The 20,311-nt window shown below is 39.8% G+C and overlaps 1 protein-coding gene across 11 annotated transcripts in view; it reads right to left on the reverse strand.

The window, feature by feature from the left end:
- WDFY3 (WD repeat and FYVE domain containing 3) overlaps positions 1–20,311 on the reverse strand; it is a 194,109-nt gene that overhangs the window by 79,853 nt on the left and 93,945 nt on the right. For 9 of the 11 annotated variants that reach the window (XM_082759312.1, XM_082759316.1, XM_082759315.1 and 6 more), the window contains 6 exons: positions 17,038–17,231; positions 14,417–14,874; positions 12,678–12,761; positions 4,982–5,159; positions 3,730–3,944; positions 2,063–2,175 (listed from right to left, as the gene is read on the reverse strand). In XM_082759312.1, the coding sequence (XP_082615438.1) occupies positions 2,063–2,175; positions 3,730–3,944; positions 4,982–5,159; positions 12,678–12,761; positions 14,417–14,874; positions 17,038–17,231 (1,242 nt within the window). The remainder of the gene's footprint in view (positions 1–2,062; positions 2,176–3,729; positions 3,945–4,981; positions 5,160–12,677; positions 12,762–14,416; positions 14,875–17,037; positions 17,232–20,311) is intronic. The other 2 variants (XM_082759318.1, XM_082759311.1) reach the window with 2 other exon arrangements.

Genomic DNA, 20,311 nt, shown 5'->3' on the forward strand with positions numbered 1-20,311 from the left:
ATTACCTCGCACCAGAAAGCATTCCTTCCACAAGCCTTGGAAGCATTCCTGTTACATGGCCTAACCAACAGGAAAATCTCTGCCTTGTGTTTATCAGATGTAACAGCTCTAAACTCAAAGTATCGGAGCTCACAATAAGCAGGCAGACTCAAAAAGCTGTGCCTAGTAATTTAATACGGTAACTGCTGGTATATCCAGAGAGCTAGCTTTGCCTTCCCTCCCCGGGTTAGTAACTTTTCCAGATCACACTGTCAGTTTTCACCATTTACTCCTCCCCTGCACTGTCATAATACCCTGCTAAACATAAATACAGAAATGCAGGGCTGACATAGAGACAATCTGAATCTCTCGTCTCTTTTCCTATATATACCTAACCTGATGACATCACACACACTGGAGGGAATTCAGTCACATTTTTCTACCTCAGAGATAGAAAAGAAAGTATCAGGGTTGCATACACAGTGGAGGGAAAGTACTGAGTGCTTCTAGCTTAGCACCATCCAGGACACATGCTAGTTCCTTATAAATAATCCAAACGTTTCAATTAAAGTAGTTTTAACAATGCTTTACGACTGGCTGTATGATGACCAAGACAATGTCTTATTTATCAAAATAAATATCACATGCTTTGGAAACTTAGCAATATTCTCCTAGTACTACCACCCACTGTGTCTTTCCTCTACTACATGAGTGGCTGCTCCCAACCTTTACAACAGATAGATAATAAGAGGGAAGAGCGGGTGTGAAAGAGATCAGATAGGCCAGAAGAATCCACTGATATTCAACTCAAACAGCCCATTACAGACATTCAGGACAGCTTACAAGGCTGATTCATTTAGTATCTGGAAAACAGATGTAATTATTCTAGTGCGATAATTGTAGCTGACGAGCCATTGCTGTATGAGGAATTCTATACGACAGATAGTGACAGGAAACCCCACAAAGGTATAATGAACATTTTCACAGTGCATATGCATCTATGATCTAACAATGCCTATTGAGTATCCTGTCAAAATACATTGTTAATACCTTCTCTCAAAGTTAATTACATGAGTAAAACCAAAGCTGATTTTTTTTTTCCCCAAGGATGGTGTGACTGTGCTTTCCATTAAAATCTTTACCACTCCCTTAAAGTGTAACATGGTTACCACATAATATTAAATATCTAAGTTTTAATACATTAGGGAAGTAAGCATATTGAAAACAAGCAATGAGGGAAAACATAAATATCTGTTACGAAAAAATAGTGAATGGTTAAAAAAGGGAATTGCTGAATTTTAAGTAATTCAGAGTGGATGCCCCCAATCCAACTTCTACCTCTTTTTGAGAAATCATTATGAAATTGAGATTCTGCCATGTTTTTCTTGTTGGGTTACAAAGAAATACGGAGAGTTTAAAACTCATTACTAGTGATGCTAATGATGACCCAAGTTCTAGAGCGTAGCTAAAATCAACACAGTTGTGCTTGCATGTAGCAGTTTCAGTTACTTTATTTGCCACTTTGCTGTACCTGTGAGAGAGGCTACACAGATGTCATGAAATGACGGGCACATAAAAGTATCTGAGAATATTTTTTCTTCTTACTGTTAAATAACTACAATTTCAGCATTTATTAAAGACCTAAAAAGCAATCTACTACCATGGAATCACAGAATCTGCTCAAGCAGGGCAACCTAGTACTTAGCCCAGGAGCACATCCAGGCAGCCTTTGAGTATCTGGAAGGAGTGGAACTCCACAACCTCTCTGGGCAACCTAACTTGTACCAGTGCTCCATCACCTTCCCAGTAAACAAGTGCTTCATATTTAATAGTTAACATTCATAAAATCAGAAATTATCATTACCTCACTGTATGTGTATGAAATAAATTACCATGGTCCCTCCATGTTTAATTCTAATCTAACTGTCCTGATGATTTCACATTCACACAAGGCTGGGGCAAAGTGAGGTCCTTCTCCATGTTTATCTATGCTTTTTTTTTTTTTTTTTTTTTAATATATGTAAGTATGCAACAGAGGGATATCATTGATCATTACACAAATTTCCAGTACTTTAGCACTTACTTCTCATTTCCGGTTCAAAACTCAGTGAACTTGGTTTGTGCACTCGGTACTGCTTCAACAGCTTTTTGTCCCAAGCTCCGCAATTTAAAGGATTTCCCAAGCATAAAAATTCCCTAGGAAAGAGGATTAAAAAATTACAAATTGTATCGTAAAGATTTTAACCCAGAACGGCAACAAACCAAATAAAACACCACTCAAACAAGAAGATGACAATCTCTTGTATTAAATAGATTTTTAACCAAGAAGCTGAATAAAGTAATGAATAATTCCAAGAAACACACTTGATCCATCTGGAACAACTCAAATTTTGAAGACATACTATCAAAAGTTGCCCTTATTTCAATCATTATTTCGTTACCATTATTTCAATAGTTGAACAAAGCACCCGATTTCTTGGCAATAAGGCTACCGCATTCTTAGGGGTGAGGATCAGGATGTTCCCTGTTGCATACCCAGCAAGCTGAACTCACCTATAAGTACAGGCCACAGGCTGATGTGAGAAAGCAACCTGTGCATTGGTTAACCCATCTGTCCCATTTTAGGTAGAGGATAGTTTCGCAGCTACCAACATCTGTGTTTATGTATGTCTCTAATGTCTGTATCTACAGTTATCTGTATGATCCATATCTATGGTTTGGGGAAGATGAAGTCCCTGTGATGAGATTAACAACACGCATGCTCACTGCAGTACCACAAAATGCCACTAAAGGGAACAGACAAGTTGTTCTGGCTACAGGTCAGCCACTTAGCAGCCCCCAGGAGATTATAAAATTAAATCCTTCCTTATGCTAGTTGAGATCCAGCAAGCAATTCAAAGTATCATAATGCTGCGTGTGTACTTATCAAATGCTTCCAAATACGCTCACGACAAACTTTTCAAATGTGCTTCTCTAGAAGCAGCACGGATGTAAAAACATCCAGGATGTTTTTAAAATGTTTATACATTTTTTAAAAGATGAACTTTTCAAAGCTATGCATCACTATACATCATTACAATTTATGCAAATTTTTAACCTAAAGCCACTTCTTTTACTTATTCCTTTGTCTGTTCTCAGAAAATGTTACTTCACAACAGAGTTTGTCCCAAGTAAGGCCAGACAGCACTACCAAAGTTGAAGAGGAGAGCAGCAAGCCCAACTCTTGCTACAAAGGCTTGATTTTTCCAGACATTTCTTCTATAGCAATCCTTTGTTCCCTTCACACAAAGTAAAGGGCCAAATCAAACAGCTAGCCTGAAACTTTTGTTATTTGAGATATTTAACATTGCACAGAATCTAGGAATCAATTCCCTTCTATGGCAGTATCGTTTTACATTCATCACGTTTCCTCTTCCTTACAACCTGGCCAGGAAAAGCATTTTGGATAGCTACTCATTATTTGCAGGAAGGAAAGAATTACAGAAGTTCAGTGCAACCTCTGTGGAAAAAAATAAACATATTTCCCCCCACCACACTCCTCCTTCCCCTGGTGCCCAACATCTCCAGGGGTACACAGCACTTAACAGAAGTGAGATGGTCTATTTAAGAAAATGTAAAACAGGATTCTGTGCCATCACTACCACACAAGGTCATTTATGCTTTCTAACAATCCAAGCAATTTACAGCCAGACAGCCACAATGAAGGCACAAGGACTCAGCTCTGCAGGAGTTCAACGGCATCTTTCTGACCTCAGCACCATTGGCTGCAGGGCCTGGGAAGCCAGTCTTTCAAACATCCTCTGAAGTGGGGGATGCAGAGAATGGTCCTCATCAGCCAGAGCAGCACTGCATCTTTGTAGAAGTCGTGCATGAAGCCCGGCTTCGCACATGACTTGCTGGTTTCGCTCCGTGTGTACAAGAGATTGCAGGATATTGGCCACTGCTAGCTGGAGGTCCAGCGCATGCTGAAAAAAAGGAAAAAGTGTGTTTGAGAGGACACAAACACAGAAGACAAATAGAAGGAAGCCTTTATGCATCATAACTAAAGGAAAACTACCCTTAAGCAATTGATACACAAAATATCCAGTCCTCAGATGCATGTGCATCTTGCAGGAGCGATGAACACTTCCATCATTTTTTGGAAGAGGAAAAAAAAAAAAAAATCATTGATATGAAGGACTACCACGGCCCTTGTGAAGAAAAAAAAATGGTTACTGATGGTTACTCTAACCTCTACTTTCCCCAAGAGAAGAGAGTCAGTTTAGAAGCTCTGCTTAAAGTGCACTAAATTATTTTTCTGACAGAGAAGCTATTTTTACTAACCTATCAGCATTATTATCCGTAGAAAACAAGGTATACACAACATAACAGCCAAATTAAAACCCTGAATACACAACATCTCCATGCTCATCACCAGTAGAGGACAACATAAAAGGCCTTGTAAATTCTTGTAAACTTTTCGAACTTTTTTTTAATAGAAAGTGTTCTTCAGGGAAGTCATCTCAAATATAAAACATTAAAGCAAGTTTTTTGCTAAAAACTTGCAACAAATCCTTCACATACAAACCACCAGTAGGGGTTTGGGATTGGGAGTTGTACAAAGCAGGTAGTACCATTCAGAGACAGAACTTATTCCAGCTATTTCAAACAGATCGTATGTACCAAGCTGCAATGTCCAACCCCATGTCCTCTGCATACTACACATTAGGGCAAACAGGCACTCATCACAATGCTTGGAAGCATATCTGACAGCCATTTCAGACAGTATTTTTGAACTTATATATCTTTGCCAGGCGTTTGAAAGAAATAAGCGAATCCAAGCTAACGTAAGAAAATTTCTATCAGACCTCTTCCTATATAATCAACTACATAACTTGATAATTCTGTGAAACATATTAGCTTCTTGGCATGAATTAAGTTTACACCACCTCTTTTCTACTTTCTGTAGCCATCCTTTAAACTAGTTTCTCTCAAAGCTGAAGACAGCAGATTTTTTATCTACCTCTGGGTGTGTAGTTGATCCAACAGAGGCCAGGAGATCCAGCATTGCAAGCATAGCACCAGGGTGGATAACAACTGCGTCAGAGCTTTGCACAGACGTGGAACCTGTCTGGAGTTTCACATCAGGTATGTTTTTCTGAGGGCAAACAGGAGGCGTCGAAACAGAATGATATGTGTGCCTGCAGGACAGAAAAACAAATCACCATTACAACCCCATGTATTACGAGCTTTGCATTTTATTTTATTCTTCAACAGCTGCTGTGAAGTTAGACTGGTACGCAGACATGCCTCTCCTTCTCCTTCCCTCAGGGCAACATCCCAAGCACTTTCTTCTTCTCAAACCTATTGGATGTGTTTCCCCAAAGACAACCCAGAGGACTCTTAATTTACTGCAATCAAGTGTCTTTGAGAGTCATCTGTTCCCTAGGTGCTATACAGCCTAAAGAACATAAAAGTTGCCTAATCTCTTCCTTGTTTCCACTCTACTTGCAGTGGCAGCATGCAGAAGCTACCACCCTTCCTGTTCTCTGGAAGGGATTCAGCTTGCAACATAGTAATCCCCGTTTTCTTTAACAAATACTTATAAAAGACACTAACAAACAATTGTAGGCAGCCTCAAACTAACCTACGGGAACCAAGTTTGTCTGGGTACACACTCCCGCCAGCAGCCCATGTGAAGGCTAAGAGCGTTCCAACAACTGTTACAACAATCTCGTTTTCTATCAATCTTCTATATTGCATACATAGTCCAAGTATTTATCGTATATGCTTATTCCTAAGAAGGAAAACATACATCTTATGCAACAGTTTAACTGAGAATTGATCCGGTAACTCTGTGCACAGACCAAGGTAGGAAATATTAAGTATTGCCTTGGGGGTCGGGTGATCTGGTGTATGGTAAGCCCTTGCACGGGGAAGTGTTGGCACTACATCAGGGGAATCTGGTGTACGGTAATCCTTGCACGGGGAAGTGCTTGGAATACACCAGGGAATCTGGTAAACTCATAGGTGCGCGGTAACGCTTGCACGGGGAAGTGCTTGGCGGTACACCCCCATTTTTCAGAACGTTAGTGTGTGGTACACTGCAGAAGGGAAATTTCTGTAGCAACATACTGGCGATGGCTAGGAAAAATGGGAAATATGAGTTCCAGGGGACAGGGAGATATCCCTGGGGGAGTGCCTACTAATAGTTCTTCCTGAAGAATGAAAAGAAATTGGAAACATAATCCCAAAATTAGAGGGATTGTAAAAGAAAAACAATTAAAAAAAGGTTAAATATTGTGTATCAGTATGGACAAAAGAACCAATTAAGGAAACAGCAGTATTTTGACCAAAATACAGGTCTGATGAAAATTCAGGCTTTAAATTTATGTGTAAACAATAAGATTCCTTTTTCAGAGAAGGAGCCAAGTTATGCTCCCTATAATCCTAATATTGTACCTGTGACAGCAGTAGTCACTCCAGGAAAGGAGACATGGACTGTAATTAACACTGTCCCTAAAGAAGGATCGTACTCTAGGCTCTGGCAAGAATTAGAACAAGGTAGAAGATATATTGAGAATTTTGCCTTCCCTGATACTAACAGTACTAACACTAACTATGTATCCTCTTAGATGAACTACCCCCTCCTCCTTACCAGCAGAGAGGTTAGGACTTTTAAGAAGGAGAGGAAGTCTTTATTTGAGGACCCCAACAGCCTAGCTGAACAATTAGACCAGTTCCTACGACCTGACATATTATACTCTTGGGGGAGGGAATTATGTCTGTAAGTATGTTGTTTACAGGGAAAGAAATGGGAATGATCAGGAGGAGAGCTGCTATACAAGAATGGGAAAGAGCTCATCCTCCAGGACCAGGGGTAATACCGGCACGGCAGAAATACCCACTTGCCAATCCTGGCTGGAATAATAATAGTGTGCAACACAGAAATTATATAAGAGACTTGGGGTCAGAATGAGAAAGTGCTAGGGGATGAGTCCGTATATTCACCTCTGACTGGAAAGACCCTGAAATGGGGGCGGAAGCAACAACATAGGTGGACAATTTTACCTCAGGGGTTTACAGGGCCACCTATCTATTTGGGTAAGTTCTAAAAAAGATTTTGGAGCAATTACAACCTCCCAAGGAGATATTAATGTTACAAATATGTGGATCATTTTCTATTGTCAGGACAGGAGAAAACAGTTGTAAAGGAAGCTACTAACAAGCTATTCAACTTTCTGGGAAAGCAGGGCTTGGGAGTATTGAAAAATAAATTACAATATGGAGAAAGAGAAGTCAGGTATTTAAGGCATCTAATGTCTGAGGGAAAACGAAGAATAAATCCAGAGAGGATTCAGGGAATTGTTGAAAATTAAGAAAGAACTAAAAAGTTTTAAAAGAAAGATTTTTTAAGGAATCAGGAGTCATGAAGTCTGAAGGAAAATGGATACTCCCTGATGGGAGAGAAATGCTGAATAAAGTGATAATGAGGCAAATATTAACTGTTTTACATCAGAAGAGTCATTGGGAGATGCAAGCAATGTGTGATGTTGTGCTAAGAAAGTATGTCTGTGTAGGCATATACACTGTAGTGAAGCACATATGCAGAGGATGTACCATACGTCAAAAGGTAAATAAAAAAAGTCTTCTGTAACCCATCCAGAAGGGGACGGGAGCCAGGGCTTTGACCTTTCCAAAGTATACAGGTAAACTTTACTGAGTTACTTGTTTGTCCTAATTGACCATGTGACTGGATGGGTGTAAGCTTTACTGCAAGGGTTAAAGCAGGCCTTAGAGATTGAGTGGGATTTTCACAGCCCCTGGCACCCCTCTTCTTCTGGGAAGGTGGAGCGAATGAACCAGACATTAAAGAAGCAAATAACTAAATTAGTGTTAGAAACCCAACTTCCTTGGGTAAAATGCTTACTCCTACAGGCTCAAACAGCATCAAGAAAGGATATAGGAATTTCACCACATGAGATGCTGTTCAGATTGCCCTATTTGGGCAGAAGGGATGAGATACCACAATTCAAAACAAGAGAGTTTTCTTAAGAACTGTATTCTGGGGTTGTCCTCTTCTTTGTCATCTCTCAGAACCTGTGGGTTGTTGGCTCAAACCCCACCTTTGGGATTCCCCATTCACCACCATCACCCAGGAAACCGGGTCCTGATTCGGACCTGGAACTAGTCAACTCTGGCCTGAATGGGAAGGACAATTACTAACCACTGAAACAGCCGTAAGAACTGTGGAAAAAGGTTGGACTCACTATACTCGAGTGAAGGCATCCATCGACGCTAGTACCTGGGAAGCTGTTCCTACAAAAGACTTGTTGGAAGTTGAAATTGAAGAGAAAAATCTCATAGTGGACTCTGAGCAGGATAAGAGCTTACAATTGTAAACTAACCTTTTATTTTCACAGGTAACTAACGACTGTGACTTGTGATTGAGAGAAAGGACAGACCTATAGCGAATTGCAGTGCTCCCAAGGGGGGGTTGTTACAGTAGTAGTGTACATCTTATTCTTTGTATAGATAATTATTTGGAAATATGTTTGTATATTTATTTGTATATGTATATTTGGAAATATCTTTGTATAGATAATTATTTGGAAACCTAAGGTTTGAAAATCTTTACAGGGAAAAATCGATTACTAATTTTGTTTTTAGTGATTCTAGGCCTCAGAGAAGGCCTCGGTCAATTGGCAACTTGGAAAAGGCATGACCAGATAATAGCAAAAACGGGATGCCCCATCAAAATATGGGTGACTGTGACAGAGGGTTATATACCACAAGCCGTCACGTTTGATGCTTGTGAGGTGTTAGCTTGTGGAGATTTAAATGCCCAACGACAATTGAGCAGAGAGAACAAATAACTGGGAGAGACCCAACAGCCAGATTGAGAATAGATGTACGGAAACAATCCTCTATTGCCATCAGAGAAAGGGAGAAACTCAAGGAGAAAACAGGAGAGAAAACAGGAGGCCCTCTGAAATGTGGCAGTTCAAACATTTGAGATTCAAACAGGGTATGGGGATGTGAATGCCTGGATAGAATGGGTCAAATATACCGTCCAGAGTCTCAACTGTAGCTACTGCTATGCTTGTGCCTCGGGATGACTGATTGCCCAGATAGTGCCCTTCCCATGGGGGTGGACCAAAGACTCCCAAGGGATGCGATGTATGACTGCATTGTACCAAGAAAAGACTGCCTGGGGAAATGAGGCCTGTAAGTCTCTCTTTACTGTTTCTTGCATGATAACAATATCATGGTTCCCCCTGTATCCTCCACAGCTATAGGTAACCGTACAGCTTGCCTCTCACGGCAGGGTGTGAGTGCTACCTGGCATCTGGGAGAATTTGCCTTCTGCTACCAAGGACTTGATGGGAAACTGCTCAAGACTTGAGATCCCCAGGGGAGATCTCTGGTGGTACGGTGGAGGGAAGATCTTACGGTCCACCCTACCATCTAATTGGGAAGGCACTTGTGCACTTGTTCAATTAGCTATACCCTTCACCCTGGCATTTGAAAGAGAAACATCACAAATACCCAGAAGAAGTAAAAGAGGCTTAGGAATATCATTTGATGATAGAGTATACATAGATTCTATTGGGGTACCTAGAGGAGTTCCAGATGAACATAAAACCAGAAATCAAATTTCTGCAGTGTTTGAGTCACTGTTTTGGTGGGTAACAATCAATAAAAATGTGGATTGGATTAATTATATCTATTATAATCAGCAGAGATTCATCAAATATACAAGGGATGCAATGAGACGAATTGCTGAACAACTAGATGCCACCAGCAAAATGGCTTGGGAAAACAGGATATCATTAGATATGATGCTCGCGGAGGAAGGAGGTGTGTGTGTGATACTGAGCAACCATTGTTGCACCTTTACACCCAACAATACTGTCCCAGATGGCTCAGTAACTAGAGCATTGCAAGGGCTTACCACCCTTGCCAGTGAATTGGCAGAAAAAGTAGGCATATTTACATACTTGATTGTAGTTGTTGTAGGAGTTTTGACAGCCATTGGTTGCTGTATTATCCCCTGTGTAAGAGGACTAGTACAGTGGTTAACTGAAACCGCACTATTGAAACAAATGACCATGGAGCTACCACCTTACTCAGATAAGGTGATAATGAGGAGATGGAAAGCAAAGAAAGCAAAGAAGAAGAAATCTACCAAATTACACCTTAGAAAAAGGTTTTGCAAAAATCAACAGTTTATAAAAAAAAAAGAAAAGGGAGGAAATGTGGGAATAGAAATGTTGTTTTTGCAGAGTTACATTGTTTAGAAGGAAGGAATGTGGTACTAAGATATGCTTACAGTGATAAGAAAGCTTAGCAGGCGACCTTGTAAAATGCAGACAACCAGACTCCTTAGGACAATTAGGTGAAAATCATGGTGTCAAGTCAAGTCAGATAAGTGAAGAAACATTACCACTTCAAACAGTAAAAATGGCAAAAGAAATTTGAAATTTAACAAGCTGGCAACTGAAGGCCATGCATTGTTTGTGAAGCATCAGATAGATTGTGAACCTGGATTACCCACTCAATGGGGAAACAGGGGAGGGTCCTGCCATCAAAAGGTATATAAACTGTGTTTTGGAACTAGTAGATGCGCTCTCTCCTGCTTGTGGGGCGCCCGCCACTGCAATCGCAAATAAATTACTACTCCACTGAGATCCTTGCCTGAGCCTAAGTTATTGGCTACGGACTGTTTCTCACAATTTATAGCAACAGGTTTAAGAAAAAAAAATTATCTGTACAAATCAATTTTCCCAAGTATTTCTACAAACTCTCTTCCACTAATGTTTCAAATGAACTTTGTGCTTGAAATACCAGGTAGGTAGAAGTAGTCGTGGTTTTCTCTTTGAAACTTAAATGTGATTGTTGTATATGGAGTGGTAATTCGTGTCAAGAAAATGGTTGATATTAATAAAGAAGGGGGAGATTTGGGAGTGTGGCCATGGGGGTTGGAAAGCATCGAAGGCTTTTGCTGTTATACCCCCTGGTGACCTGGACGTGCCTTCTGACCCAGGCCTATTGGCCTTGAAAAGGAGATGAATACGCTCTTCTTCGATCCAGGAAGAATGGGATACATAAGGCCTGAAGGCCGAGTTGCTTGACAACTTAAAGCAAGTCATATCTCTCAAAAGGAATGGAAAATGGAGACTGTTAAGTCATGAAACTTAAAGGATTGTTTGTTGCCTTTTCTGATTGTATAGGCACACTGAGGGTTAGTATGTAAAGCCATGTTCTGTATATTTAGAATGTTTGATGTTCATGTGTGCATGTTGGTGGAACGTAGACTCCCTGTGCAGCAAGTGCTGTTTACTTGCCTTTTATACCTTTTAGAAATATTTGTTTTATAAATATTACAAAATTCAGATTGAGTTGAGACTTCATTTATAACATGATTAAGTAGTGACAAGTTGTTCTGCTCTTCTATTACTCACAGTAAGCACCTTAACCCTTTTCACCTTCTTAATGCTGAGATGGAAATAAGGGCCATTTTTTTTCATGCATCCTAGCAGCGGTACTTGAGCAAAAATCTTCCGACCCACATCTGAACAAGAAAACTGTTGCTGCTTTACAACATCACCTTGAGAGCCTCAACACAAAATTTACAGGATACAATTCAAAAACCTGCTTGTGTTTAGCAAAGTTCTTCAGTCTAATGAAACCCCACTCCAAGATGCTCTGTAAGAACAAACTTCCATCTACTTTTAAGCATAAATTTTACTTGTACACGTCCTAACCATCACTATCACATCAACCTCATTAAATACACTTGGAAATTATAATACAGCAGTACAGGGAGATCCAAATTAAACTCCAAGTCGATACTCCCTATGATTCACAAACAAGCAGATGGTCAAACTGCCTGCCCTTCAACACTGCATACAATGACCTGGAAAGGGGATACCCATCACAACCAGACAATTTGTTTTTCTGTGAGCAATATAGCCAAAAGGTATAACCTAAAAGCAAACATTAATTGTATGTTTTGCACAGCATTTTAAAATTCACTAACTTCCCTATGTAGTTTTCCATGTAAGAAGTACTTTCATAAAAACAGGGAAAACAGTTCAAAAGCATTTCCCTAGGCAGAGAAAAGAACTCAAAATTCTGCCAAACTGTTGATCAAATGTTATCTACCAATACGTCAGCACCAACTGCAAAAAATTCATTTACCCATGCTTATACATTACTCGTATCACCCCGCTAAGGAGGGAAAGGAAGCAGTAGACAAGGTAAAAAGCCCATCTGACTGTTATGAATGAACACCCTAACAAGCCATCAACCTTCTGACTGAAAGTACCTCTTCCTGAAAAAAATTAGTTAGGGGAAAAGAAATCCTGCTCTATTACTTGATAGACTAGCCTTGTCTGAACTTTTTCAAGCTGCTCCTGATAATGTAATTTATATCTCCCTTAGACCACTTCTTATGCAGACCTTGTTCATTTTCAAACAGGAACTTAGCTCCAAGTGATTCAGGTGTATGGAGATATTTGGATATTTGGATGTCACGTATTGGCATCACTACCTACAATTTACTATGAAACATACCTTTATGTTTATTTTACCCAGGAAATATAAAAGCAAAAACATACACCTCATAAATAATAGCCACTTAGAGAAAAATGAGAATGAAGAAACAACAGTGAGAAAACAGAACTGAGATCAACTGATCTTAAAAGGTTCAGTACCTTTTCCTGGACAAAGCTGGCGTACCCCAGGGAGAGGGGAGAGAAGTCTCATTTGTCAGGCAAGGAGGGATCTGTTCTGCACGACTACAGACAAAACACACAGGGGTAGGACAGAAAGGTTAGAGAAGAAACCAGAGGCCAAAAGCTTGTTAGTTTTCCACAGCCATCACCAATGAAGTCTTTTCTAGGATCTGTTCTTCAGAAACAACACAGACGACAGAGGACGCTACTGAGCAACATGCACCAGGTGAACACGCGGACCTGCAAAAGCATATCCTTGCTGTGTGGCATGACCCTGCAGCACTTGGTCAGTATTCGCAGAGTTTATCAACATGATCACGCTTACAGAACAGAACACTTTTACATCAGACAGCAGAAATGAAGGAAAGTAAAGCCTGAGCGAGTATGATCAATGTGGTTAAGAGGTAAAAGCAACATGAACTTTACAAGAACTGAGCATCAGAAAATTGAAGAAGGGAAAAAGCAGTCACTGAAGATGACAGCAAAAGTAAAAAAGGAAATTAATGATGTAGCTTATGCCCGAGCACTATGGGATTTACTTACCCCATTGAATCCTCATACTCTACTGTTAGCCAGTATTACAATTTACTAAAGCATGTGCAATGCATTCTTAATACACATTTTTCTCCCTCAATCTGAATGTTTTAATGATCTTTCGAAATGAGAATAAGAAATTCATTTCTTTACTTGGTTGGTGATTTCTTTGTTTTGTTTTTGTCACTGTTGTTTTGTCTTTTTTAAACTACAGATGATAATTTGATACTTTGGAAGCAAATTTTGCATAAACAAAACCATTATTTTGGTATGTTACTAGTCACCTACTTGAAGAAAGCCTGACCAACCTGCAGATTTATTAGGATTTCACCATACACATTCACACCTGCCACGCTTGGAAAATCAGATCCTTGGTTTGATTCTAAATTCAATGGCACATCTTTGAGAAAATAGAGTTATGTTCATTAATTAGCTGGGGTGCAGAACCTACATATAAAGCCTATGTCTATATTTTACTTCTTAGTACCTTGTATTTTAAGTAAGAATTACCTTCAGACAAGTAAATCTTAAACACATACTTCAATATGCTTTGTTGTCATTTTTGAATCAACCTAAAAGACATGCATTACTTTTCATTCCTCATGTCAGGTGTCATTAAATTCTACCTGCTTAAATCTAGGACTGTCTCATTTTTAAAACAATCTACGACTTGTCTCATTTTTAAAACAATTTCAGGCTAGGTAGAGCTTTGTAGAACATGCCTATCCATCTAAAACAAAGTAAATTCATCATATTATCCAGTGACTTAGTTTCCAGTCTCATATATTAAAGCAAACAAAAAGTTAAGGTGTCACGTTCGACAACCAATTTTTCATTTGGCTTAATAAATGCATAAAGTTCCAGTCGTTTTATATGACAAAGCAACCAAGTAGTCTGCGTATCAACCAACGGGCTGCTTGAAGTCAGCAAATATAATCACAAACTGACATCTGTATTTTAATTGCTACCATAACAAAAACATTCAACATCAGAGGGAATATTGCATACCCTTGAGAACACCAGCAAGCTAAGTCAATATTTGGTCAGATGCAGACACCTTATTCCTCTCACTGGAGTAAAGGAACAAAGAAATAGATTAACATGGGTATATAAAAGCTTGCAATGAAGACATTTGAAGGAAACTACTTAGGGGAATACCAAGGAAAAAACAGCAAAGGTCATACCTGTCAAAAGAATCTGTTGCTACCTTGTAGAGGTAAATAAAAAGTTTGCTGCAGTGTCTTAACATAGGTGAGACAGAATCCAGGGGTATTAGGTCATCCTCCAATAGTCTTTGAAATAGTTGTGTATTTGAAGGAAAGACATTCAATGGGCTTATTTTTCTTGAGTCTGAGAAGCAGCCAAGCAAGCGAACAGCATCTGCCAGTTTTTCATACTGGATCTCTGTTTTGAAGAAATGAGAGTTGGCTGGCTCGTAGCGCATTGCTGCAGTCAATGTGCAGAACACAGTGTGGAGCAGTTCAAACACTTGATTCTGGTTTACTTTCTCCCAGCCATTCTTTGGTGGTGAGCACAAAGATTTTTCCATAGCAACTAGCAGAGACGTGACATACACAAATCCACCAACTTTTCTAAAAACAGTTCTTGTGCGGTGGCTCTCTCTTAGCACAGAGAGTAGGGCCTACAGACAAAAAAAAAACAAAAACATCAAAACAAAGAAGAAAAAAAACCCTGCAGCATTACTAATAGCTTGAAAAAAACACAGGAATATTTTCTGTTGAGATACAAGCAAAATTATTAGTATTTGTCAGAATTTGGTAATGTATCAAGTCTCCAGAGATCTTTGTAAAAGTCCATGTAATCAAGAGGTTACAAAACAAAAAGACAAAGATTGGAGGAAGAAGCAAAGCATTATCCCTAATTTAGAAATTAGATAGTAAGGACGTAAATGATCCAGCCAACAAAAAAGGCTTGACTACATCTATAATGGACCCAAAATCACCAAATAATTCTCTGCCTTACCACTAAGAGACTACAGCTGTTAGAGAGGCATCTGCTCTGCCACCATACTTCACAAACAATTTGAAACAAGAGCGGGCAAACTACTGCCTGTAGCTACAAGAAATCAAACCACTTAAAACCTTGGAGAACACTAACATAGGCTGTAAAAATATATGAAGTATAAGCACTTGGCTAGGTACTACAGGCACTCAAACACAACACAACAGCAAAGATTTAGCAAAAAAAAAAAAAAAAAAAAGCACAAAAATTCTTAGATTTAGCCTCTCTCTACAATGAAACCCATAAATCTTTGAACTGAATGAAACATAGCTTTAAAAGAGCAGTCAATCAAAAATAGCCTGAAATGGAAACAAATATGTAGAAAATGTTACTGGCTGAATGAACACAAGGCCACAGTATGCGTGATTGTAGAATAATAATAATAAAGGTATCACAGGATAATATAAATACCTCTGTGAAACCAGGGTGAATGGGGGCAGGTACAAATCTCACCCAACCAAAACAAGCCAGTTGTCATGGGAAGTTTGACCCACATGTGAATAATGAATACCAAAAAAATCCTTTCTATAAAGGATCACAGACAGTAGAAAGCCATCTCTGGTACAACAAACTAGGCTAGAAAAAAATAAGTCTTCCACGGCCCAGTGTTTATTTCTTCAGAGTCATGCTGTTTTGAGGAGTAATGAAACAGACTGTTTTTCACTCCTTTGAGGGCATTATCTAATTTTCCCTGCCAAACCTGGATAATAGTTAGGGACATATCACTGCACATTTTTGGGCTGTCAGTTCCATCACCAAAGCTTCTGAACACAGGACAGACGGCAGGCAAAAACAACAACAGGTCAGACAAAGAGTCAGGAACCTTGACATACTACCTTAAATCCAATGGGAACTGCAGTAATTTTTCTCTGCCCTTAAGTATCATGAATGAGACACACTTAAAAATTAGTGAAGACACTGATATACAAAAAATGTAAAATGACTCATTTTATTACCTTTCCTTTTTCTCTTGCAGAATAATATAAGGCTGCTCCTCAGCTAGAGCAACACTGCAGCTCCTTATAACAGAGACGAACCTAAATGTGTGAGTTCTTTCCAGTAAAATTCATTTACCTATTACTACTTGCCATAGTTTTTCTACCCTCACACAATATCATCATGTTAATTTTAAAAATAGCATTAGCTATTTTGAGAAGAAATTGTGGGTCTACATTAGCAACCAAAAAAAAACGTGTAAGAAAGAACAGTCTTCTCTTCCTCCACTCCCAGTCTTCCTTTCCAACGTTTCCACTGTTTTGCTTAAAAGTGTTTTGCTAGTTTTGTTTTTGTTCTCCCCCCCACCCCCATGAATTATCAGTTACCATGATTAACATTTATATTGATTCATACCACATTACATTAGTTCTAAATGTTTAATAACAAAGCAAGTCTGCCTCAAGAAAACACAAGCTAGTGCTGAAAAAACACTTGTGTATTACATGCTTACTTTTTTCCCCATGTATTCTCAATGTATTTAACTGAATAATACCCTGCCAGAGAAGATCATCATAGTCGGAGAACCTCATTTCCTAAGGCTGATTACAAGTGATTAGCACTAAAATCACAAATTCATTCACTAGCTTTAATATCTGTGATTCTGAAAACTGCAATGGACGGATAGAAACCAAAAAATGCATCAAATGTACTCATTTTAACACCATAACTTCAGTAGTTCAACATCATCCATCCAAATCCCCTTCTCAGTGTATTCTTTTTAAAAACAAGTATAAAAAAAGGGAATGAGTGGCTTTGGAGTAAACGTCCTAAGCAATACTTCATTTACCCTCAAGATGTCCGTTTTCAGCTGCAGTTCCATAGGTGGAGCAGAGTGCATCAGTCCCAACAAAGTGCCCATATCATCATCTCCACTAGGTGATAACACCAACTGCTGAATGATCATCAGTGCGTGCTGTCGACACTGGGGATACTTCACAATGTTGTGCACACATCTCGCACCACCAAACTCCCTGAAAATACCTATGCAGATTGGGGGTGGGGATGGGAGTGGTGTAAGGATAGGAGCATAAGCAACAACAACAACAAAAAATACAGTCAGTAACAAATAACAACAAAGAACATGAAAAGCATTTAGTTTTACTTCTTAAATTGATTGACAGGGTTTTAGTCATACAGATTTTTAACAACTTTTACTGCTGTTTGCCTCTCTCAGGCTAAACAAAACAGAACTGCAATGATACTCTTCTTGCAGTGTTTTTCACTAAGGCTGCTGAAAACAAGGGTACAGTTACAGAATCACAGAATTTCTAGGTTGGAAGAGACCTCCAAGATCATCTAGTCCAACCAATGACCTAACACTAACAAGGCCTCCACTAAACCATATCACTAAGTTGTACATCTAAACATCTTTTAAAGACCTCCAGGGATGGTGACTCCACCACTTCCCTGGGCAGCCCATTCCAATGCCTAACAACCCTTTCGGTAAAGAAGTTCTTCCTAACATCCAACCTAAAACTCCCCAGTGCAACTTTACCCATTCCCCCTCGTCCTGTCACCAGGCACATTGGAGAACAGACCAACCCCCACCTCGCTACAGCCTCCTTTAAGGTACCTGTAGAGAGCAATAAGGTCACCCCTGAGCCTCCTTTTTTTTCCCCAGGCCGAACAAGCCCAGCTCCCTCAGCCCCTCCTCGTAAGACTTGTTCTCCAGACCCCTCACCAGCTTTGTTGCTCTTCTCTGGATTCTTTCGAGCACCTCCATGTCCTTCTTGTAGCGAGGGGCCCAAAACTGAACACAGTACTCGACTTGCATCCTCACCAGAGCCGAGTAAAGTGGGAAAGGCACTTCCCCACCCCTGCTGGCCACACTGCTTATGCAAGCCAGGATGCTGTTGGCCTTCCCGGCCACCTGAGCACACTGTGGGCTCATACTCAGCCGACTATCAACCATCACTCCCAGGTCCTTCTCCGCCAGGCAGCTTTCCAACCACTCATTTCCCAGCCTGTAGCTCTGCTTGGGGTTGTTGCACCCCAGATGCAGGACCTGGCACTTGGTCTTGTCGAACTTCATACAGTTGGCCTCAGCCCAAAACATGGAGGGGGTTCAGCACCCAACCAAACCCCAAGCCCACCATGGTGCCCACCCATCCCTGTTCTAATAACCTCCTCACCGATCCTATCACTTCAACAAACATTATTCTTTTTGTGCTAGAGTTTGAAGACTCACAGACAGAAAGAACATAAAAATGCAACAAAATCTGTATCTTTAAGGAAGACTGTTGGCTATTTTGCTTAAGGATCGTGTTTGTATTACATTGTGTTCATTGCCCAAATATAACTGGGCTTCTGAAAAAGAGCAGCCAAGCTTCAAGCACTGACTGAGCACCAATTCACTTGATCCATGAGGATTGCAGGACAGTGCAGAAGTTTTCTTCTGCCACGATCCATCTCAAGAGTGATAGAGCTTAAACAAATCATTATTCTCAAGTTTACTGGATATGCAGAAGAACACGTGCAATATTAATTGAAAATCCATTCTGAAAACATAATAAACAAGAAATGGAAATTTTTACAGAACATATAACAGGTATTTAGCACAGCATTAATAGCAAGAGTAGTGGCCTGTGCAATTACTTAAGGTAAGAACAGAGTAAGCTAATGGAACGATGCTACATTATGGCATCAAAAGAGATCATTTTCTTCATAACCGTAAATTACAAAGGCAGTTTAAATTACAAAAATTATTAATGAACTAGTCAAGACATTCACTCTAATTTATATATACCAATTTGCATGATTCATTTTCAAGTTTTTGCCTCTTGCTTTCTCTTATGTTCTTTGGATGAGATACAGACTTGGACATGGCAGAAGTAGAGACCTCAAACCCCGAGGCAGTGAAGTTGGTGGCACCTCTCCATAGGGCAACTGCAGCATCTCCTGCTGGAGTTATCTTCTGAAGAGACCCCAGGAGTTGGACTTGATGACCCCTAGAGGTCCCTTCCAACCCAGGACTATCTATGATTCACAAATAGCGAGGTAACATTTTGTAATTCCCCCGCTCTCAGTATAGATTTCTGACCACCCTGTGAATCTGTCTGGGTCTGGGGACACCTAAATTCCTCATTTGAATTTCTCTCATTAGTTACTGAATATTCAAGAAACCTTAAGAGACACAAGAGTTTAAAGCCAGAAACTAAGCTTTGAGGCTTTGAGTATGGGATGAAACAGCACAAGGCTCAATAAAGCCTGTTTGTGTGACTGTGTGTGCTGACCTAAAACCTCTGCCAACCTCTGGATACGTTACCACTGTGCTCATGTCCCCATCATACTGCACTAACAACAAACACAACTTTTCTGAGTAATGGTTTCTTACCTCTTTCTCCTGTACAGCTCTATCATACTCCTGAACTTGGAGCCCCTGATCAAAATGTGGCTTTTGAACTCTGTGGTACTTAGAAACAACATCTGTAGTGCCATACCACACCTCTGATGTGTTTCATGCACTTTCTTTCACTTCTCTTGGAGTTGAACTCAGTACTGAGAAGTAGCAAAGAGGAACTGATGTTTGCTTCCAACTTCCCTGGTGAGGTCAGGATGGCTGCTTAACAGCAAAGAGAGACCTGCCACTTATGAATTACAAGGCAGTTTCAGTCCTTCAAAGATGTTATCACATATTTACACCACTTCCTCTCATTCATCTTTAGAAATTAAACTATCCTCTTTTTTTTTTTTTGTTTTAAACTCTCCTTATGTAGAAGCTCCCATACGTAACCTTCCCTTTGCATCACTCCTTTCTGATTGTTTTCCGATTCTGCCTTTTCTGTCATGGGAAAATCAAGGCTGAGCAATAAATGCAGAAGTGTATAATGGATTCACATGATTCACCTGTCATCTATGCTAATTTCTCTCTGGAACCTTATTATTTCAGCCTAATTAGCCCATTTCTTCAATCACCATTGAAAAGAGTTATAAACTAAAACAACAGTATTGTGGTTTTTTTTCCTCCCCCTTGACAGGATAACTAGTTCAGTGGGTAAAAGGAAAGCAGCCTATGCAATGTATCTCAGCTTTAGGAATGCTTCTAGTAGTGTTATCCACAG

Source organism: Aythya marila, assembly GCF_965140915.1.
Source record: "Aythya marila genome assembly, chromosome: 4".
Classification (NCBI taxonomy): domain Eukaryota; kingdom Metazoa; phylum Chordata; class Aves; order Anseriformes; family Anatidae; genus Aythya; species Aythya marila.